Source organism: Cydia fagiglandana, chromosome 11, assembly GCF_963556715.1.
Source record: "Cydia fagiglandana chromosome 11, ilCydFagi1.1, whole genome shotgun sequence".
NCBI lineage: Eukaryota > Metazoa > Arthropoda > Insecta > Lepidoptera > Tortricidae > Cydia > Cydia fagiglandana.
Window position 1 is genome coordinate 15635170 of NC_085942.1, and position 24133 is coordinate 15659302.

The 24133-nt window shown below is 39.7% G+C and overlaps 2 protein-coding genes across 2 annotated transcripts in view; one reads left to right on the forward strand and one right to left on the reverse strand.

Annotated features, from left to right (window-relative positions):
- The window catches only part of LOC134669093 (cytosolic Fe-S cluster assembly factor Nubp1 homolog), a 285812-nt gene that overhangs the window by 217592 nt on the left and 44087 nt on the right, over positions 1-24133 (forward strand). The window lies entirely within an intron of this gene.
- Positions 533-23133, reverse strand: LOC134669059 (uncharacterized). The gene is made up of 11 exons (XM_063526582.1): positions 22583-23133; positions 21809-21901; positions 13029-13334; positions 12630-12738; positions 12225-12367; positions 11542-11719; positions 11002-11178; positions 3643-3745; positions 3399-3489; positions 2395-2572; positions 533-1833 (listed from the first exon to the last, which is right to left on the reverse strand). Exons 2-11 carry the CDS (start codon positions 21896-21898, stop codon positions 1805-1807), a joined length of 1404 nt encoding a protein of 467 aa, XP_063382652.1. The 5' UTR covers positions 21899-21901; positions 22583-23133; the 3' UTR covers positions 533-1804.

Consider the following 24133-nt stretch of genomic DNA (forward strand, 5'->3'; position numbering starts at 1 on the left):
TTTTTATTAAAAGTCATATCATAAGTGTTACAATTTAATACATTTCGACCCTTACATACCCTTACCGCTATTTTATTATAAGTATGTATAGGTAAATTACGTATATTAATGGCAGTTGTACTATTCTAGCAGTCTACTTCACTAAGAACCTACAAAATCAGTTATAACAATAACTTTAAAACAAGAATATCACTAACCATATCAATATTATCATTCTCTGAAAGATCCATCTAGCTAGTCAAATTTTTCCTTAAAATAATAAACATAGAATATGGGCCTACTTCGATCTGAGGGCCGATTTTTGAAATTCGACTACTCGATTTCGTGTATTTCGTTCAATAATATCTCCACTACTAGGCATTTAAATTCTACTAATAGAATTGAAAACGAGTGGTCAATACCACTCGATTCCCAATTTCTATCGCTAGTATTTCAAAAATTAGCATTTCGCCGTTTTCCACCGATTTCCAAATGACGAAATCGAACGATCGAATTTCAAAAATCGGCCCCCAGATAAGAGTTATGATTATGACAGTAGCTTTAGCTTATTTGATGACTAGGCATCATTCCCTATGTTATTATTCAAACTAAGACTTAGTGCCTCTTAATTATCACCATAACTAACGGTTCGGAAGTTTGTTCAAAGCTTAACAATAAGATTAGATTAGAAAAATATACCTATTGGGAATTAAAATGCGTTAATTTTAGGTAATATATTGCTATATGATGGAAGTCCATGATGATTTAACCATTCAAGTTACTAGTTGACAAGATGACATAATATTAAGGAGAGTCCTATAAAGATCCTTAGATACGGTTCAATATGCAAACTTAAACTTAGGTCATTGTTTGAAAAAGTTGGAAGACAATTGCTAGGTACATTTAGACTTTCTCGCTCTAAGTATCACAAGGAAATTTAAAGTAAAATTGTGATTTGTATGTTAAATAGACCTTCGTTTTTCTCAGTTTACTGTAGAAATCCGGAGAAATACAATATACCTATCTATCAGTTCTGTCTGATCAATACATTTCCTGATATCCAATTGCGTCTGCGATGTGTCATCCATCAGACTTGCGTAACCCCACATGTCCGTAATTAAGGATCTTTATAAAATCCATGCTTAGAATTATATCCGTGACCTATTTATAGACAGTAGGTACCTAATCGAAAAATAGCCTTTACAAAAATATGCTAGCTAAGACTTTGTTATCCGACACAAATTACATTATTAATCAAATTGCCATTGTTTACGTATTTCGTTTCACAAAATGATTTGTAATCATTCTTATACCTTATATTATTACTAACACTACGACTATCATGTACCTACTCGTTCAGGTTGATTACTGTACATAAAATGATGAGCGCATCGTTAAATAATATAAATAATAGCATTAAATAGAAATACTGAACTGTATTGCGACTATTGCGAAACTATAGGTAAGGGTCATCACAGACACACCTAAATGCGTTTACACTATTCCGAAATTTAATAAGATGGAAGACGGCCTTTACTGAAAAAACTCAGCGCAGATCAGATGTGTCTGCGGCGGCCACAGGCATAACTAGGTAGTACGTACCTAATTACATATAGGTATACCAAGTAACTCACAACGTATGGATTTTGGACTCCGTTGCTTGGCACTGGCAACAGATACAGCCCACCCGACATTTTAGAACAATGTGCGCAGGGTATCCCATACCCTAATTTTTTTCTGTAAGCCTCCAATCTTCTTGGACTAATAATTACGTCCCTCAGAAAGCGCAATGTCAAGGGCCCTCGCTTCCTGAGGCGTTGTACCCTCAACTCGTCGCGATACTGCTGCTGCAACCTACAGACAGAAATAGAATAATGCTCTCAAACATATAATCAAATCAGTAACTAACTAGTAATTTGCTTGAACAAAACTCTCTACAGAAGTTTAACTTCTGAGGGTTTGGTCACTTTTCAGGTACTTTTTAGGTACTTTGGAAGACAATTTCTCCCAATAGATTAAGTTTGGGCAGCTAAAAATATGCATTTCTATTATTTTAGGCTATTCTGTAATATATATAAAAAATAAATCAAATCGGAGCAGGACAGGTATGTTTCCTTGTTAGTATTGACATTAGGCCTGCCTCGTGACATAAACGTAACGTATATCTGGTCGTATCGTATATTAAACTATTGAATAGAATAGAATAGGTTTTTATTCGTAAACACACAAACAATAGACATACATAGAAAAAACAGTGAAAAATAAAGTGTCACGAAATGGTCCCATCTTCCGAGGCGACTTCCAGCGCTGATCTTCCGATGAGACCATCAAGTGAGAAATAATCACGGCGTATTGCGTTCTCTTTCAGTGACAAGCAATGCTAAAGACGGTAAAGTATCAACTTAGACGGTTTACCTTGATAGTACATCCCATAGGGCTCCTGAATGACAGGGGCATGTATGGCTTCAGGTTCCGTCATGTAGCTCTGATGATATTCCTCGGGCATGGGCACTTGGTGCTGATAGTACATCTGGGCTTGTTGGGGTTCCATCTCCATCTCCGGCATGTTCTGCTGGGGCATTGCTTGAGGACTCTGGAGAAAAAAAAAACAATTAATGCCAGAATGTATTTTACAAGATCAGGTGGAGAAATCCACTGGAGCAGGGCTCCATATTATGGATCAAATTACGGATCGGGCCTGTGAGCCCTTTCTTATAGCCCACAGAAAGCAAGCGAAAAAGCCAAAGGCCCACAGAAAAATGGAAATTATAAAATCGTAAAGTACCTACGCGTAACGATATTAAAAATAAAGTCCATAAAATCTTGAAAAATCCTTTGTGTAGATAATAATAGTTGAGGACGATATGTCACAATACTCACAAATTCACAATCACGTTTCACGATGGACGAATAAAACAAGAATTTAGACTTCAATATTCAGCGCCATCTATTGAATGGAAGTTATTTTTAAGCGTCGAACTAAATTGATGGACCTGACACTGGCTGCGTTAGTTAGTAACGCCATCTGGCAATAAGATAAATATTGAACTAACGCGATTTTGTATCTCAAGTTGTCTTCTTGTTTCTATTCGCCCATGGCTATCGGCGCAATTCGGGAAGTAAATTAGAGATTCATTAGACATGAAGTAGTAAAGATATGTGACGTTCCACGGCAAAAGGTACCATTGCCCCGGCTGAATATTGGAGCGGCGTTAATAATTAGCGTAAGCGCCAACCGCCATAAGGTACCTTTTGCCGTGGAACGTCCCATATCTTTACTATTTCATGTCTAATGAATCTCTAATTCATTTCCCAAATCGAGCCGAATGTCTTACCACCGCGCGATCACTAGTTCTAGTTAGGTACGGCTCGACCATGAAACACGTCTCAGGCAGCATCAATAAAACGACAATACTCACTTGATATTTGCACCTCTTGAACCGTCCGTAGAGTGACGAATAAGGCAGATTATAGTGGATGGCTGCTTGGTTTATTGACATTTGTCCTACCCTGAAAAACAAGGAAAATAATGGGAAAGTTAAATAGGATAAAAATATATCAAGAAATATTATCCGGGAATGTTCCAAGTTCCAGCTTAAAACAAACCTTTACGTACTCACATGCATTTATATTGTAAAATTCTAACGTCACAAAAGGATTTACCTAACAGCTTCCAAGGCCTCTCCCATTGCGTCTTCAGACCAGGGCGTAGGGTTAGACCGTGACAGCTCGATCCCTTCACGCTTGCATCGCCCGTACAGCGTGCCTGCAAAATACCAAGCGACATGCGAATTCAATCCATATAAAATAATCAGATTTTATGCAAAGCAAGAGCGTTTTGGTCTCAAGGTTGGTTTCAAGGATTCAAGGCTTTATCGATTAATGCCACGCCATCCCTCTGTCTTGCAACTATCTCAAGCATGATGATGTGGATGCATCGTGGATGATTTAAAATAAATGATATACCTATTTGTTTCTTCTGCTATGTGCAGGGTACAGCACCAATCGGTATCTCTCTATCATCTTCCAAATACAATCTTAATAAGAATAACTCACAAAAATCTCAAGGTATACCGAAGACTGTGCGAAAAGGAGAAGAAATTACCAGGTGGTTATTCCCACTAGTTATCACTATATAACTTGTTATCAGTGGTAAAAGGTGGGGAAATAAATCCCAGTAGCTACCACTGGTAACAACTTGGTGGTGTGTACGAGCACCTGATGGCCACGAAGGGTTGCGGGGTGCGGGACGCAGCACACGGCTAGAAGAGCGCGGCCGATCGGCCGCTCCAACCAGTCGGCGAGTCACCTCTGAAGCACGCGCACGTCGCTCAGAGTCAATTTTTATATTTTTTATAATTTCGTAATTTTTAGTAATAAATATATAAAAGTATTGCTGGAGTTCTTATTGTCCGCCTGGACAATAGTGGCGACCGTTGGAAGAAACTTGCAAGAACGTTCAAATTTAAACTATCATTTAACCGTTAAATGTAACGGTTGTTTAACGACTCGCCGACTCACCGACTCGGAGAACAAAGGAGTTTGCTGTTGCGTTGCTGGAGCCTGCAAGGACTATCTACGGTGTCTACGTGGCGTCTGCAGGTCTATTCCGGGGGAAGTACGCCTAATTAATTCCATTCCTTTGTTTCAATCCTATTTAAAAAGAAATTGTTTCAGTTTGCGTGACGGCTTTCTTGCATCTTAAGCGTTAGGTTTATTCCTAATCTAGCTTGCCTAAAAAACAAGACTATTTGCTGCACGCACCTGTGCTTATCTACTTCTATTGTTATTTTTCTTTGAATATCGAAGTTAGTTATTTTCAAGCATCATTTAGGTATAATTGCCTGTTTTCCTTATCAAGCTTGCATTGTTAAATATAATACGCATTGCACATTCGGCTGATAATTATTTTGGCTGTACGTATTTATAATTACGCATTTAAATTTTTTATTTGCATACCGGCATAGTTGCGCATATAAAAAAAACCGTTAGGGTTTGAATTTGCCTAGTCATTAACAGTGTCTCATAGTGATTTGCCGACTATTTCAGCGTTCGCTCGGGCTCAGATCGAGTGAAGCGCTTGCTGTGCTTGGCGCGCAGCATTGTCATCGGCGTGCCTGCTGGCCTGCTGTGTGTTCGGCCGGGGCAACCTTCTTCTTCGGGCGGTCACTGCTGAGACTGGACTTACTGGTTAGACTTTTATTGTTGCTTATTTCATTGTTCAGTGTTTTTGAATTTGACTCTTAAATTTACATACATTTATTCTTACAAATATGTCAACAACGGACGGAATAGTGAAACCTGAGGTTGAGTTAGCTAAATTAATTAAACAACGCGGAAGTATTAAGGGCCGGCTTACTAAGTTTAACGATTATTTAAATAATTTGCTGAAATCCAAGCCTGCCATTTCGACTTCGGCAAAGTATAAAGAGTTAGAGTTGAAGCTAAATAAGTTGCAATCTGTGTTGAGTGAATTTGATGACGTTCAAGGTCAAATTGAGTTACTGCATAGTGATTCTTCTGATCAAGTGCAGGAGCGCGATGATATTGAAAATCAATTTATGTCGTGTTTAGCTGTCGGGCAGGATATATTGGATCACTCGTCTTTTTGTAACAAGGCGCAATCAGTTCACGATGATCAGTCTATGGCCAGCTGTCATTCAAATTCATTCGGTGGCATTAAGTTACCTACTATAAAATTACCGGTTTTCGGAGGAAGTTATTTGCAGTGGCTCGAGTTCAAGGACAGTTTTGAGTCGATGATACATAACAACAACAATATTCCGCTGATTAATAAATTTCATTATTTACGCTCATACGCTTGGAAGGGAGTGCGAGTACAGTTATTAAGTCAATCGAGTTCAGTGCAAATAACTACAATCTTGCGTGGGATCTTTTATGCGAACGGTACAACAACAAAAACATTTTAATTAATAACCATTTAAAGGCACTATTTAATTTTGAATGTATGTCAAAGGAGTCTTACAAAGCTCTCAGGTTTGTTGTCGACCATTTTTCTAAACACTTGCGAGCTCTCGAAACACTAGGGCAGCCTACTGACAAGTGGGATGCGCTCATTATATTTATGGTATCTGTGAAATTGGATGTAACAACAAGTAAAAAATGGGAGGAACTTAAATGTAGTCTTAAAGATTTGCCCACTCTAAATGAATTCTATGCGTTTTTGCGGAGCCGTGCTGATGTTTTAGAAACATCATACAATAATCACTCTGACAAGGGTGACCATAAATTTGGGTCGCGGGAACAAAAACCTAAAGGGCAACCTGTTCAATATAAAAGTTTTGCGACTACAGTAGACGAGAAATCAAACCTCACGTGTGATATGTGTAGCCAGGCTCATCGGTTATATGACTGTCCCAAATTAAAAGAAATGAATATTGAAGAACGATTTGATGAGGTTTCTAAGCTTCGAGTATGCAAAAATTGTTTTCGTAAAGGTCACAATGCATTCCAATGTAACTTGCGAGGTTGTTGTCGCATTTGTAAAAAGAAGCATAATACGTTGTTACATAAACAAAACGTGGAAGTAGAGAAATCGACGCCTAGTACCTCTGCTGCGCCGGTGGTGTTGTCGGCGGTGGTATCTGAGGAATCTGAAGGTCAGGCCTTGCTATGTACCGCTTTAGTAAAGGTAGTTTGCAATGGTAAAGCATATACAGCGCGTGCATTTTTGGACCCCGGGAGTCAGTCTTCGTTTATTACGAATGCGTTTAAAAAGCGGTTACGCATAGATACAGACACAAAGTTCGTAAATATTACTGGAATAAACAAAAATGTAACTCGTATTTCGGAAGAATGTCGGCTTCAAATAAGCTCTCGGGTTCGAACGTATGACATAAATGTCAAATGTTTGGTAATCCCAGATATTACCAGTGTATTGCCTGAGTTTCCAATAGACACAACTGAATTTGAGATACCGAGTGACCTTGAGCTTGCGGACCCGAGATTTTATTCTCCTTCAGAGATAGACATTCTGTTGGGATCGAAAGTGTATTGGGCCATGGTCATACCTGAGATGATAAACTTAGGCAAAGATAAACCGGTTTTGCAGAATACTCAATTAGGGTGGTTAGTTGCGGGATCTACGCCCAATTATCATACAACATCAAACGTTGTTTGCAACTTTAGTCAGGAGATTCGTGACTCACTAGAAAGGTTTTGGTTAATTGATGATTTACCTTCTGAAAAAACCTATTCTCCGGAGGAGCAGCTCTGTGAGCAGCATTTTGTAGAAACCTTTTCTCGATTACCTAATGGGAGGTTTTCTGTTCAAATTCCTCTGAAGGAGGCGCCTGAGGAGGCGCTAGGGCATAATTTCAACACAGCAAAAAAGTGTTTAGAAAATTTAGAAAAAAAGTTTGCTAGACAGCCTAACCTAAAACAAAAATATAAAGAGTTTTTGCAAGAATATAGTGATTTAGGTCATTTAACTAAAATTGAGCGTCCTAAACTCGGTGTGTACCTACCACATCATGCTGTGGTGCGCGAAAATCGCGAAACTACGAAATTGCGGGTAGTTTATAATGCGTCATGCAAAACGTCATCTGGAAAGTCTTTAAATGACATCCAGCGTGTTGGTCCCATCGTACAGAGTGATTTGATGTCTCTTTTATTGCGTTTTCGACAGCACAAGTTTGTTTTAATTGCTGATATAGAGAAAATGTACCGCCAAATTGAAGTAGACCCATCGCAGCGTTATTTGCAGTTAATTTTATGGCGCGACAGTGAAAATCAACCAATACAAGTTTTTCAACTTAATACAGTAACATATGGGACTTCGTCAGCCCCATTTTTAAGTACACGCTGTCTTTTGCAGTTGTCATTAGAGTGTCCAGACGCCGTGGTCTCAAACGTGATAAAAAACGATTTTTATGTAGACGACCTAAATACGGGAGCTGATTCTGTAGAAGAACTAAAACATATTGCTTACGGCGTAGTAAAAGTCTTAGATTCTGCCTGTTTGCCTTTGCGTAAATTTCGTACGAACTGCGTAGAATTGTTTGAAGGCAACGAAAACGCGTCAACGTCTCTCGACTTATCTAAAGAGTCTAGTGTTCTAGGTCTTAACTATTCGCCAGTATCGGATACGTTGCAATTTTCAAGGGATCAAGAACCCGCGGCTGTATGTACAAAAAGGTCAGTTATTTCCACTACAAGCAAAATCTTTGATCCGCTGGGACTGATGTGTCCATGCATAGTCACTGCTAAGATTCTACTTCAGCGCCTATGGAGCGAAAAACTTGATTGGGACCAGCCTGTTTCTGACGAGTTTGCAAAGAGTTGGTCGAAGCTGGTGAAAGATTTTGCTCTTCTGTCACAAATCAAAGTACCTAGGCGTGTGTTAGGTGATAACCCAAAATATATCGAATTGCATTGCTGTGTTGACGCTTCTCAGAATGCATACGCCGCATGTGTCTATTTGCGTTCAGTGGATTATAATAACGAAGTTAACGTTAGTTTATTGTGTGCAAAGACGCGGTTGGCCCCAATTAAACAGGTCACTATCCCGAGGCTTGAATTATGTGGAATGCTCTTAGGAGCGAGGCTATGTGACAAGGTTTGTAAGTCACTACGTTGTGACATACAAAAGAAGTTCATTTGGACCCATAGTACTGTCGTGTTAGGATGGCTTAAAGCTCATACTCAAGACTTAAAGGCCTTTGTATGCAACCGCGTAAATGAAATACACGAGTTGACGCCAGGCCATACTTTTAATCATATACCTACCGACAAAAACTCTGCAGACATTGCGTCCAGAGGTACTGATCCTAAATCCTTAATCTCTTGTTCGCTTTGGTGGTTCGGGCCACCATTTCTAAAGTCCGAGCCTTGTGACTGGCCTATTCAAACCCATGCACGTATACTTACTGTCGATTTGCCAGAGACAAAACCTTCTAAGGAAAGCAGTGACATAAAGTGCCATGTAGGAGTCACGAGTGATGGGGTCATACAGTTTGATAGGTTCTCCGAATTTAACAAAATGAAGCGAACTTACGCATATGTCTTACGCTTCATAAATAATTGTAAGGTTCATAAGCCAAAATTATCTGGACAGCTAGATATTACCGAATTAGACCATTCGTTGCAATGTCTCGTAAAGGCATGTCAGTCTGAATGCTTTGATAGTGAAATCAAAGATATTGCTCAAAATAAGTCAGTAAATCGTAGGTCAAAATTGCTGTCATTAAATCCGTTCATTGACTCTGATGGAGTCCTGCGAGTAGGGGGTCGACTCCAAAACTCGCAATTTGAATACGATAAAAAACATCCTATCATATTAGATGCTAAGCATCGACTGACCAGACTGATAATGAGACACGAACACTTGCGCTTATTTCATGCCGGTCCTCAACTTCTCTTAGCTTCAATTAAGGAATTATTTTGGCCCGTAGGAGGCAGGAACTTGGCCCGTAGCATAGTGCAAAAGTGCGTAGTCTGTATCCGGTTTAGAGGAAACCCTGTGCAACCAATAATGGGTAATGTACCACTTGAACGAGTAAGCTCCCCGTACGCCTTTTATACATGTGGTGTCGATATGGCAGGTCCGTTTATGATTGCTAGTAAGAAAGGGAAAGGAAGCCGCACTTCCAAATGTTACTTATGCATATTTGTATGCCTAGCGTCTAAAGCGGTGCACCTTGAGCTGGTAAGCGACCTTAGTACGGAAGCATTTATTTTAGCCCTGCGACGGTTTGTGTCTCGCAGAGGTAGGCCATCTGTAATATTTTGTGATAATGGGTCAAATTTTAAGGGTGCTAACAATGAACTGAGTAAATTAATTAAGTCTAGTCGTCAGTCGGTCACTGAGTTTGCTAATGAGGAAGGAATTAAATTCATGTTCAGTCCAGCCTACTCTCCCAACTTTGGTGGCATTTGGGAAGCTGGAGTTAAATCAGCTAAATATCATCTTCGACGTATTGCCGGTAGGGCTTCCCTGACGTTTGAGGAATTAGGATCTCTGTTCTCGCAAATTGAAGCAATTTTAAATTCTCGTCCTTTAACCCCTCTCTCGTCGGATCCCACAGACCCATCTCCTCTCACTCCTGGGCACTTTCTAATCGGACGGCCTCTCACTTCAGTGCCGTCCCGAACCGTCACTACTAAGTACCCCAACAGATACGAGCGCATAGAGCAACTGAGACAGCACTTCTGGGACCGGTGGCGGCGAGAGTACATCGCAGAGCTTCAGCAACGCACAAAATGGAAGACCAGGCAGCAGGAGCTTCGAGTCGGGGACCTCGTCATACTAAAGGAAGATCAGCTACCTCCTCTACAATGGCGACTTGCGCGGATAAGTCGTCTGTATCCTGGTGTAGACGGAGTCAATCGTGTCGCTGATGTAATCACAAATCGAGGAACAATAAGAAGAGCCATCAACAAGATGTGTGTTATCCCAACTACAGACGTTGTCGAAGGGAAGAATGGTTTACCTACCCATTAAGGGCAACAAAAACTGAATTCTGTAGAAGGGACTTTGTCACACTACCAAAAACGACCTAAAGAAGATACAGTTTAAGAACAAACTACTGTTTTCACCTTTCATCTTCAAGCGAAAGCAATCAAGCACATTATGCACATTATAAGCATGGGGTTGCAGGTTGTCGAAGGGTTGACTAGACCTCCATTCTAGACCTGTGAAAGGCAACTTAAAGAATTGCAACTGTTTAGTTGAAAGCCAGGCTTTCAACGCCGGGAGGATGTACGAGCACCTGATGGCCACGAAGGGTTGCGGGGTGCGGGACGCAGCACACGGCTAGAAGAGCGCGGCCGATCGGCCGCTCCAACCAGTCGGCGAGTCACCTCTGAAGCACGCGCACGTCGCTCAGAGTCAATTTTTATAATTTTTATAATTTCGTAATTTTTAGTAATAAATATATAAAAGTATTGCTGGAGTTCTTATTGTCCGCCTGGACAGGTGGGAATAACCCCTCCCAAGCAGTAGCAACTTCCTGAAGATGTAACCTGGATAAACGCTAAGATGAAAGCGTCTATCTGTCTCACCTGTAGGTATGCCAAACTGCGAAGCCGCTCGCTGCACAGACGCCGCTCCGCAGCGGATGGAGGCCAGCGCCCGCTCTAAGTCAGCCCTCCGCCACGCCGTGGGCGCCGCGTTGAACGGAGCCGCCAGGCGGATGCCCTCACGCCGCGCGATCTTGTAGAGAGTGCTGCTTGGAATGCCTGTCAATACCACATATTCCATTGGTAACAACAAAAATTCCGATATATAGGCTGAACCAAGCATACCTTTACTATAGTTCATTTTTTTAGCATTAGAAAGAACTTGCAAGAAGGTAAGCGATCTTCACATGTCTTTTAAGAGATAGAAACGTTGACTGAAACCTGGACGATTATAAAATTCTGCATGGTTGTTATTAGCTTCGACATTTCGCGCATCGAGAACTAGGAACAGCACAGGAAGCTGGAGCTGGGACGGCCCAGCTTGCCCCCCTACGCCCCCACCCTCGGTCAAATACCCTCCCGTTTCCTTTTCAAAACTTCACTAGAATAGAAATGAAAATGGAAAGACCAAATCGAACTAACCGTAAGCCTTGCTGGCCTTATTGGCAGAAATAGCTCCGGACCGCAGCGCGTGAAGGGCGCCGCGAAGATCCTCTTCACTCCAGGACTTGGACGCGCCTTCCTTCTTGGGCGTGTCGATGCCGAGCCGGTGCGCGCGCTGCCACAGCGTTGTTGACGGGATGCCGTATGTGGCTGACGCCTGGAAGCCGGAAAAAGGGGCATAAAATATATACGTACATGCAGTGGCGTCCAAAAGTGCATGAATAGATGTCGACCGTAATGCCATATGACGGTTGAAACATGTCCATGCACTTTTAAACGCCAGTGTACCATAATAGACATTATTAGTTTAGAGAGAGGTGGTGGCGGAGTGGATATAACGTCCGACTTTGAATCCGGAGATCGGCAGTTCAAATCCTGGCTCCTACCAAAGAGTTTTACGGAACTTATGTACGAAATATCATTTGATATTTACCACTAGCTTTTCAGTGAAGGAAAACATCGTGAGAAACCTGCACACACCTGCGAAAAAATTCAAAGGTGTATGTGAAATCCTCAATCCGCATTGGGCTAGCGTGGGGACTAGTGGGGAGTATAGCCCAAGCCCTCTCGCGCAGGGGAAGGGCGGCCTGTGCCGACAAAACGTATTTAACCGTGCATGGACACACCTTTAATTTTCATTTGAATTCAGCTCAGTGGCGTACCTTAGTAAGGCTCATGTTGTGCGTCCGCAGGGCCTCAAGAGCCAGTTCCATGTCTTGCTGCGTCCAGTTTTTAGGGCTGCCGCGAGGCGGCTCCGGCTGGGTGCTGGAATCACTCGTGTCTGACCCACTCAGGTGGTGTTGCTCTGAAAAATATAGTCCTCGATAACTAGAAAGGAAGAGATCGTAAGAGGAAGCAAAAAGTTGCGTACAAATATGTTTATTATTCGCAGAAATTTTCGAAGAAGACAGATATTTGAGATTGGTCTCTAATGTTCAAAATGTTTACTTCTATTCTTTTATATTTCAGACTGTTTTAATCTTAAAGTTACTTCGAAAGCATTGACGTATTTTGTATAAAATAAAGATATATATAGATATATAGGTACATATGTAGTTAATAATTACCTCCTTCAGAGAGAGGTTCGTCTTTAACAGTAAGGAGAGGCATGAAATCCATGGAGTCAGCATCGTTCGCGCCGGGCAGCGTCTTGTGTCTATCAATGAGCATGGCACCCTGGAAATACACATATCTTTTCAGTTAAAAGCAAATTAATGTCAAATAAAAAAAAAAGGTTTTTTATAGGTTTTTTATCCTTGACTGGTTGTACTTTATCTTCTTTCTATAGTACGATGCATGATTCAAGATTTAGCTTCAAACTACCACTTTCAGGGCCTTCGGGCTCGGCGGGCTCTTATATATAGGTACTTGACCGCGACCGGCGTGACGGCGGGCCCCGCGTACTAGCTCTTTCCAGACTTTCTGAACCCTGACATTCCTGACAACCATTTATAGTCCTAACTTACCAGCGTGTCCGAGTGCGGCGCTGGTGCGAGCGTCTCCAGCACGACAGCGGGCTCGGCGGGCTCCTGCTTGACCGCGATCGGCGTGGCGGCGGGCCCCGCCGGCGCCGGCGGCGCTAGCTCCTCCAGACTCTCCGAACCCTGACAACCCTGCACCCCCTTACTACATACCAGCGTGTCCGAGTGCGGCGCTGGTGCGAGCGTCTCCAGCACGACAGCGGGCTCGGCGGGCTCTTGCTTGACCGCGACCGGCGTGGCGGCGGGCCCCGCCGGCGCCGGCGGCGCTAGCTCCTCCAGACTTTCCGAACCCTGACATCCATTGTCACACTTTATACTAGGTAAAGTTGGTCAAGCAGATCTTGTCAGTAAAAAGGCGGCAAATTTGAAAAATGTAGGCGCGAAGGGATATCGGCTCATAGTATATTTGAATTTCGCGCCTTTTTCTACTGACAAGATTTGCTTGACCGTCTATATATATACAGCTAGGTACTTAAATGTTTTAAAAGACTATTCTTATCATCATCATCATATCAGCCTTGTGAAAGACGTCATGCTGGGTAATGTTTTCCCCCATCCCATGGCATATGATTGTTATTCTTATTATATACAAATCGCTTTTGAATGAGAAAATTAAGTCAACAGTTTTCGTAGTAGGTATTAATTATTTTAGGGAACGTCCAATATTTACATAAGGCATTTATGGTGAGAAGGGGGTTAAGTCACATTTCTCGGTAAATAACAAGTAATTTTATATTAGGTAAAAACAAAATTACGAGTAAATTTAAGTAAATACATACTGGGTGAACTGGCCCTGACTATAGGCGCTAAAATATACGTCTAACGTCTTGCGAAAATGATTACGAACCTATGCGTTCAAAATGCATTGTTCTTTTTTTGATGCAATTGATCCTTGACGTACATATACTTAGGGTGTAAGGTACCTACCTGATGTAAGTGCCGTAATATATGCGCAGACGCATTGTCGTCTATATCCGCCTCGAGCTTCACCGGATGGAGTTCCAGTGAAGGTAGTATCTGAAAACCACACAAAATGATCCCAACAGGTGTCCCATAAATGGCACATCACAGTGACGCCTGAGATAGGTCAGCAATCAGCATTAAGATTTAATCTTCAATTGTCATAATTTTTTATTTTCTGAATTAGGATTTAATCTTCAATTGGGTAGGTAAAGTTTTTTGAAGATAGGCAAATTATATTTTTTCCCGATAGTATTCATTATAGCGATCACGGAAATGCAGCTCTTTTATTTTTATATCATTTTATTGATTAAATATAATTTTTTAAATGATCGATATGACGTTTGTGAGGTGAAATGGCAGATTCCAGTAATTAATTCCTTGGCGCGTAGTAAATGGGACGAGATAGAAAAAAAATCGATGTCAACTGTCAGTGTCATTCTTGGAAAATAACTTGCAAATAATTGGAAAATAATGGTCGGACGAAACATTTGTGTTTTCTTGTAATTGGATGTCGGTGTGATTTCTAGAATAAGTATTTTTAACGTCCCTAGCACGATCAACACGGATATTTTGATAATGTAATGATAACGATTGCTTTCGACTACTTGGCACTGCTTCTTGGAGAACATTTTCATTAACGCCTCCACCACGACTCTTGGACTGCTACACGAGTCATTTTGGATCTCAGTATCAACACAATAGATGGAGACGATCCCGGAAACGTTCGAATGGAAATAGAATATTACAGAGATGAACTCAAAGTGCGTCGTACCGTCTTGTAGGAAGTACAGATACGTTACTTTCCAAATTCAGCGTATTTGAGCACACCAAAGTCTTTAACAGCGATTCGGTGCCAAGCTTTGAAGATATATTGGCCAAAATGGTAACTTATACGTTTGTGAGGACTATATAAACGTGATTGTTGTATTATACATACATAATGATTAAGATTGTAATAGTCTTATAACTAGGTCGTTATTGGCTATTATATATGGGCTCGGCAAGGTGTTCACAATATCTGAACACGCACGCCCTGATAATAGAGGCGTGTTCAGATATTTATGAGCACCCTAGCTGCACCAATATATCTGATGGCGACTGTACTTTAGAAAACTTATAATATAAATTCTTCTATCTGTGAGTACCTGTAATTGGCTTTGTATTGTTACCTAAATCTATATAATGTTTTTGCAGCTGTTGGTACTCCTTACAAAATAAAATTAAATTAAATAAAAATAAAATAAATCCAAAATAATATAATATAAATCCAGTAAATTTCGTTTCGTTTTATTTTAAAATCCACAAATTATTATCCTTAAGCATTAACATTACAACAGTATATAGAATCACGCTGTGTGGCGTGCCCTTGAAGAGAGTTGAGCGGTTCAAATATGGTCAATATGGATAAGTATGTCTGTAGGGTAAATGTGCTTCACGTTGGGGCCTGTTTACATATTGATTAGTGTTGATTGCGGGTTTAATACATTTGCCACTATACACAAGTAGCAAGTGTATCAACTCGCAAACATACTACATTTTTGCTTCCATTGAGGTATACATAGTAAGCACTATTCTCAAATTATGTGAGGAAATAAAACAAATTCAATTTAGTAAAGCGTATTTAATAGGGGTAAAGTGACGCGAATACAATTAAAAAAACAACGCATATTCTTAGTTTATATTAAATGTAGATGGCTTTTTAGTTTTCACTTGGTCACAGAAATACGCTAAAAACCACATTCAGAGTAGGTGTTTCTTGCGTTTTGGCTGTCCTTCTTGTGTCCTTCCACAGCATGAGCATGTCGTAAGTCCTGTTGTATTTGTCCCAGGACTTAGCAGGAAGCTAGTTATTCATTATTAAGTTTGCTTCTGCTTTCAAATGAGGCGGTGCATGCCGTCTATTCCAGGTCGTTTTCGTCACTTGAACTCATTTTGTTTATTACGAGTATTAAAATAACAAGCGGTAACTTATTGAGTATTGCACAACGAATAAACTTTGCCGCCTTTTATTTGCATATTTTTTAAAATTATATTACCATAGATGGCATAGATACAAAGCATACGGTACGCGCATGCGTCAATCCGCGCGCACCGCGCAGCGCCCTTTCGCGGTGCTAAAGCGGTATCCAGACGGGACTGATCAAATCGGTCGATCTGATCAGAAATGAAATTGGCGTCAATCTCCAATTTTAGATTTATGGTGATATTAGACCCATTTAAGTTGAAAAAATGCCCCATAACGAAAATACTAGCCTCACAAATTGGTGTTCTTGTGTCCGCACCTCATTTTATTGGTCATTATCGGCGGTTGAATTCGGCGAGCCAAATTGGCGTTTGCGTCCATACGTCCCGATTCGATCGGGCAATTTAATCAGATTGGCGAAAAATTGACTAATCTGGATACGCCTTAAGCAACATCGAGTTCACGATAATTTGACATATAATAATAATAATAGATTTTTAGCATAAGTTGCATTTCATAAAACTTAACCCAAATCATTTGTACATTTTCAAGTCAAAGATAAAGACATGTTGGTTTTAAAATTTTAATAAGTATAGACCATAACATTGTCATGATCTTGTAACATTGTTAAAATAAGAGTCTCCCATTTTCATTTTATTGCATTTTTTATAAAATGTCTTTAGATTCTCGGGATATCTTGGTCCTAATTCGATTGCTCTTTTTTATGGAAATAATTATATCCTTCAGATTCACAGGATGCTCGGAGAGGCTTAGCCGAATAACACTGCAAGGAAGTATGTCATGGCTCAATGGTTCTAATTAGCCATCAGTATAATACCGCCAATGAATGTTTACATCCACCTGAAAATAAGAACAACATTCATAAAATGAGGATAACCACACAAAACTAACAGATGGTTGAAATTGTTAGAAAAAATTAGACCGATTTCTTGTTTACGAACTTAACAGCTCATGGCAATTTAATAATAAAAATCAAAACACAAGTGAAGAAAGTTTTATGTACCTATGTATTTCACGGATACGTACTCCTGTACGGCCATTGCTCCTCTAATTCAACGGCATTGTGCCTATCACTGTTATGATAATAATTTCAAATTTGTAGAATCTGCTCGCAATCTCGTATGAACTCGCTTATTTTTCTTGCAAAACTCTGTCCAAGGGTCAGCGTAGGGGCCGTCGTGTAGGGGTGGGGAAGAAAACGTTGTCCAATAATTTATGCAGTGCCAAATTATCGAAAGTAAATTCAATCTTTGTCCAAATACGCGCAGATGTCGTGGGGAATCAGAAGTCCGTGGGTCGTGCTGAGGTCGCCGAAAATCTCAATGATAACATTAATAGCAATTCGCAAGGTAACATGAGGCTTGTCCGTTATTTTTCGGGAATGAGAGCTAAGTGACACTGACAGTTGACATCGATTTTTTTTTCTATCCCGTCCCATTTACTACGCGCCAAGGAATTAATTACTGGAATCTGCCATTTCACCTCACAAACGTCATATCGATCATTTAAAAAATTATATTTAATCAATAAAATGATATAAAAATAAAAGAGCTGCATTTCCGTGATCGCTATAATGAATACTATCGGGAAAAAATATAATTTGCCTATCTTCAAAAAACTTTACCTACCCAATTGTCAAAAAAAGTTTTCTTTTCTGATTAAGATATTTTTGATTTCTGAATAAAGATTTACCTAATCTTCAATTGTCATATTTGTTTATTTTCTGAATTAAGAATGTAAGTATCTTCAATTGTCATAAAGTTTTCTTTTTTGAATTAAGATTTAATCTTCATTTGTCATATTTTTTTCTTATCTGAATTAAGATTTAGGTAATCTTCAACTGTATTGCGGCCGTATTGTAGGCAGCATACGATAATAAAAAGATAATATTAACTATTACTTTAGCAGGCACATCACAGTGACGCCTGAGATAGGGCAGCATTAAGATTTAATCTTCAATTGTCATTATTTTTTATTTTCTGAATTAGGATTTAATCGTCAATTGTCAAAAAAAGTTTTCTTTTCTGATTAAGATATTTTTCATTTCTGAATAAAGATTTACCTAGTCTTCAATTGTCATATTTATTTATTTTCTGAATTAAGAATGTAAGTATCTTCAATTGTCATAAAGTTTTCTTTTCTGAATTAAGATTTAATCTTCATTTGTCATATTTTTTTCTTATCTGAATTAAGATTTGGGTAATCTTCAACTGTATTGCGGCCGTATTGTAGGCAGCATACGATAATAAAAAGATAATATTGACTATTACTTTAGCGGGCACATCACAGTGACGCCTGAGATAGGTCAGCATTAAGATTTAATCTTCAATTGTCATTATTTTTTATTTTCTGAATTAGGATTTAATCTTCAATTGTCAAAAATAGTTTTCTTTTCTGATTAAGATATTTTTCATTTCTGAATAAAGATTTACCTAGTCTTCAATTGTCATATTTATTTCTTTTCTGAATTAAGAATGTATCACCAATTGTCATAAAATTTTCTTTTCTGAATTAAGATTTAATCTTCAATTGTCATAAATTTATCTTTTCTGAATTAAGATTTAAGTAATCTTAATCAACTGTATTGTGGCCGTATTGCAGGCAGCATACGATAATAAAGATAATATTAACTAATACTTTAGCGGGCAAAGTCACGGTAGCAGGCTATGGCCATGCTATGGCTAGTAATTCAGAATTATAAGTAGAAGTAGCCTTAATTTTTAATTGAAACTTTTAATTTTTAATTTATGTAATAAAATTAGGTATAATTGATTGCAACAATAAAAAACACTTTCTCAGAAAGTGTTTTTAATAAGGAACTGCCTAAGATAAAGAGCCATCTAACAGACAGACGGACGAACAATGTCAGCTTAATCAAAGTAAGTAATAAAGGGTTCCGAATGACATCTTTCGGGTACGGAACCCTAATAAACAGCATAAAATGCATTTCTGTAAGTTTTAATTTTAAATAATAAATAATTATTTTCAACCTACAGTCATATATATAAGGATAGGACTATCCATTTCCGTAATAAGATGACTTCCGGTCCCGTTTATTTTGATGTAGATCGATTCCCGGTCGGGTATAATCCAAGGGGTGGTTTTTATTAACAGACTGAGTTTATCCCTACTCTGAAATTGACGAAATGGTTCCTTATTAAGGTGGTTCGCCTAGGTTACTCAAAACTTAACTCTCGCTAGATGGCACCACTTTTGCAAAATTTCAGGTTTTATTTTTTTGTGAAATGGTCATGGTATTTGTATACTTAAAAGTATGTTTCGCGCACTCTTTAAATAAATATTGAACAATTAAAGTAAACATTGAATACTTCATTGTGCAAAAACCACCTTTTTAATTCGACGGAGTGTTGCTGTCACGCTTTTTCCTAGTATTACTCACACATGCAAACAGTGTTTCCGTGATCCTTGTAGTAGACAATTTCACACAACGTAAGTATGTTGCATTGCAATAGCGTAACGGTATGTTCGTGGAAATAACTACGTGCAAGAGGATTGGGGTTCAAGACTGGTGCGAGTAGGTAATTTCTTTTTGTTTCTCCTTTGTGTTATCTTACCTTTAAACGAGCAATTATTATATATATGTTACTGTAAAAGCCCGAAGTACGGCAAAACCTAGGATTTACCGGTAAAACCTAGGTTTTACCGATGCCGATCGGTAAAAGCCCGAAATGTTAAATCTTACTAGTTTACTTCGGGCTTTTACCAACACCGATATGGTAAATCCTAGGTCTTACCACGGCAACCGGTAAAGTTTGAATCATGCACTGATTCTTGAGATTATTAGATGAAAAGTAGGTAGGTTTGGATCTCCCGGTTCTGCTGAAGGTGAAAGAGAACTCTACTAGCCTGCATCGTGGCTAGGCACCCAGGTTTAGGTATAGTTAACTTTAAAACCGAATCTGCAGCTGGCCACTTTATTGAGTAATAGAAACGCGTTCCGTATGTGTTTCGCTTTCCAGATGACCAGGGTGCCTAGCCAAGGTGCCAATGGTGTACGCTCCGTAGCGAACGAAGCGCAACCGTGTCTGTCGCATTAATATGACAGAGTGATAGAGAGAGGTATTACCCTAACGTTCGCTACGGAGCGAACGACTGGCATCTTGGCTAGGCACCCAGATTTAGGTATAGTTAAGTTTACCGCCGAATCTGCAACTGGCCACTGTATTGAGTAATAGAAACGCGTTCCGTATGTGTTTCGCTTTCCAGATGACCAGGGTGCCTAGCCAAGGTGCCAATGGTTTACGCTCCGTAGCGACCGAAGCGCAGCCGTGTCTGTCGCATTAATATGGCAGAGTGATAGAGACAGGTATTACCCTAACGTTCGCTACGGAGCGAACGACTGGCATCTTGGCTAGGCACACAGATTTAAACGCTTTTTAAAAATCAAAAAACTATTACTTATGAAAGCAGAAGAATATAAATGATCGTATTTGATTTATAATTGTTACATATTTGCCGTAACTTATTTTTAAAATGTGTTTTTCAATTAAAAGACACGTCAAGATTGTTTACCTTATTTCTAATGCTAAAAAAAACAAACTATAGTAATAATTGTGTTTTTCATTCATAGACAAAATCCATTATTTTATCCACAGGAAATTTTATATATCTCTTTTTTATTGCAGTGAGGATGTCCTGATTGTAAAAATAAGAGAGATTAGGTAGAGTATAATTTCTAATTTTCTTTGTCAAAAATAAACGAATACGTGTAGCCCATACCATACTTAATCAATCGATTTATGATAATAAGAAAAATTAAATAAAAATAAAAAAACAATACGAAATTTAGATGTAACAAAAATACAAAAAGTTATGTTCCAGCATACAATTGACTGGGGATCGAACCGGGAATCTTCCGTTTGTAAGCAAAAAAGCGACTGTTTGCATAACACGCCATGATAGTTCTTAGCTAAGCTGACGAACTTCGGGTACTTATTCTCGCTTAGGTCAATTAAGTACCTGTCAAACGTCAGTGTCAACAAAATTGCACTAAACATGACGGCACTCCAAATTCGCGCCGTGGTCAGCCCGGCAACGTCGGAAATGGTATGGCAACGTCGCAAATGTATCTGTACACGACATTTGTGACACACACATACGTAAAATTGATGAAAATTTAACTATGATTTTTGCATGATTTCTGTATGAAACATTGTTTTCCTGTTAATTTCGCGCAAACGAATATTCGAAGGAAGATAAATGCGGAAATATTTATGTACTAATAGTGTGTAGTTACTTAATGAGCTTTGATTGAATTTTGTATGAAAATCGAACCACCTTAATACTAATAATTGACTTATCTGTTGTACCTACTGTCCGAACGTTCTATCTGTGGTTCGGCTTTAAGTCCTGAGTCCCGACGGCGGAGCAGGGGGCTATAACCGCGAAAATCGAAGTTCGCAAATTGCGGGAATTTTTCTCTGCCACTCTAATTACGCCATCATTGGAGTGAAGGAGAAAAATCCCCGCAATTTGCGAATTTCGGTTTTCACGGTAGCCCCTCAGAGATGTCTGTTTGGTATAGGTATTAGGTACTAGGTATTACTAACTACTTAGGTATAACGAAAACTGTTTACGCGAATAAGACATAGTCGGAGTTAACACCTAAAAACTACCCTCATAAAACAAAAAGCTTAAGTAAAATGAGATTCCTTAGTTTTGCATATAGTGACCATCTCATAAGTAGATCCTATTATATACCGAACGATGATATAATTATATTAATTATAAATGATATAAATGGATACATAATTATGTTGAGGTTTTATGATGTGTGATAACATAAAGTTATGTATACCTGATTGGTGAGGTAGCCGTGAGCGTACTGCGAGTCGTCGTCCTCGGAGGCCGGTTCGTGCTTGACCTGCGGAAAACCGCGGCCAGGCATTTCCTGCAATAAACCACAATTTAATATACTTCTTGTAAAACAGTCGTTATTTAATAAAGATCACAAAAACGATAAAAGTCTGAGAAATACAAAATTTGCATTTTAAAGTGTAATCAAAATACAAAGAAAAGTAATCTAGATAAAGTACCTATTGTCGAGAGGTCGGGCCCTCGCGGGCGATACAGCGAAATGCTCCATTTTCCTTCTAAATGTCGCAGCAATCGAACAGTCGGCATAAGTACGTATACGTAGGCAATTAGACAAAAGGAAGCGAGCTTTATTGAATTTTTTCTCGATTGGTGCACAAATGAAGAGTGCGAAGTTAATTTCCCTCCCTTTCTGTCGCCCGCAAGGCCAGCGCTTTTTTAATTCTGTTTGTTTTTGCCGGGACGCTCGCAAACTTAAGTATAACTAGCTACCCACATACAACTCTCCGATAGTAACGTATTTGACGCGCGTAAATTTCAAAACTTTATCGAAACACGTGACGGACGGCGACACAAGTACCCGCTCGCACCTGCGGACGCGGGAATAGTGAATGTAAAACTTGCGCGGTTAACCCTCTCCCCGCGTTACCGTGGACACCAAACACGTGCGCGAAAGTCTACCGTCTTTGCGAAGGACGAAGTAAAACACGGACGCGATAAACGTGGGAAAAGGGCGCGAATAACGAACTTTACTTACCTAGAACACGGCCAGGATCCGCTGCCGCGCGGTGACCTTCGGGATGGGATGTCGCAAATGAAAGTGAATCCCGCACACACCCGGCCGGGCCCGCGTAGCTGCGTGGCGCATGTTTAGGACGCTGCAGGGCGGCGTTATTTTTTTCGTCGAAGAAATAAAAACAAAACGACTTCGCCCCGTCGTCCCCCCGCCTCGAGTTTCCAAGCGATCTTTTGAAATCTAAAGCTTTCAAGGCTACAAAACTACGCGTTTCGGAGAAAGTTTTTCGATTGTTTAGGAAGAGGTGTAAAGTAGAATTCGCGGAATAAATCGGGGAGGCAGGAGGTAGATGCACTATAGAGTTGTAGATATGCGGGGGAGCGCCCGACCAGTCGGCGCCCCGCGCGGCGCCTTCCTCGCTCCGATTGATTTTTATTACAAGAATTTTCGCTGGTGGTTTTTTTTTTGTTTTCCGCACACCGACACGGACGCACACTAAGAGAATCGTATAATTCGTTTGTACGAACGAACTTACTAATGCTATTGATTTTTATAACGAAGCCGCGCGGCCGACGACGCGACGGTCTGTCTTTAGTTAGCTTGTAACGGTTAGGAACATGCGTTTTTTTAGGGTTCCGTACCCAAAGGGTAAAACGGGACCCTATTACTAAGACTTCGCTGTCCGTCCGTCCGTCCGTCCGTCCGTCCGTCCATCCGTCCGTCCGTCCGTCCGTCCGTCTGTCACCAGGCTGTATCTCACGAACCGTGATAGCTAGACAGTTGAAATTTTCACAGATGATGTATTTCTGTTGCCGCTATAACAACAACGCCACCTACGCCTCGGCTAGTCTGTGGCCATGAGTAAGCCCATTCATAATAAAAAAAAAAAAAAAAAAAACTAAAAACAGAATAAAATAAATATTTAAATGGGGCTCCCATACAACAAACGTGATTTTTGACCAAAGTTAAGCAACGTCGGGAGTGGTCAGTACTTGGATGGGTGACCGTTTTTTTTTTGCTTTTTTTTTGTTTTTTTTTTTGCATTATGGTACGGAACCCTTCGTGCGCGAGTCCGACTCGCACTTGCCCGGTTTTTGTTTTTAATATTTGATTTTAAAACGGTAAGATAAACATTCCTTAGTTCATTTTACGTTTCAAGGATTTTAAGGGGATTAAACTGCGACATAAATGTAGGTAGGTAAATGTAAAACTACCCTCCAACAATCTTTAAAATCCATCGATAGTTAAATATGTGTTACTCTTATAGATCTACTACTTATAGATAATCAAGTTAAAAAAAAGTTAAGCCGCTTTAATCACATTAATACAGAGATATTTAATTTTTAAGGGGGTCATCTTATAGAAAGAATTTTTTTATAAAAATATCTTTATAGATCTTGAAGTTGTTGTGCTAAATCGCGGGTAAGTAATACACAAACTATTAACTATTTTACTACTAGAAGTCTAAACAAGATGCAATACTATTAAGCTTAGAATAAATTTATAAATGGAAAAATTACTGTCTTGGGTGAGACTTGAAATTGCAATACTAGCCGTTATCGTAGCCTATGG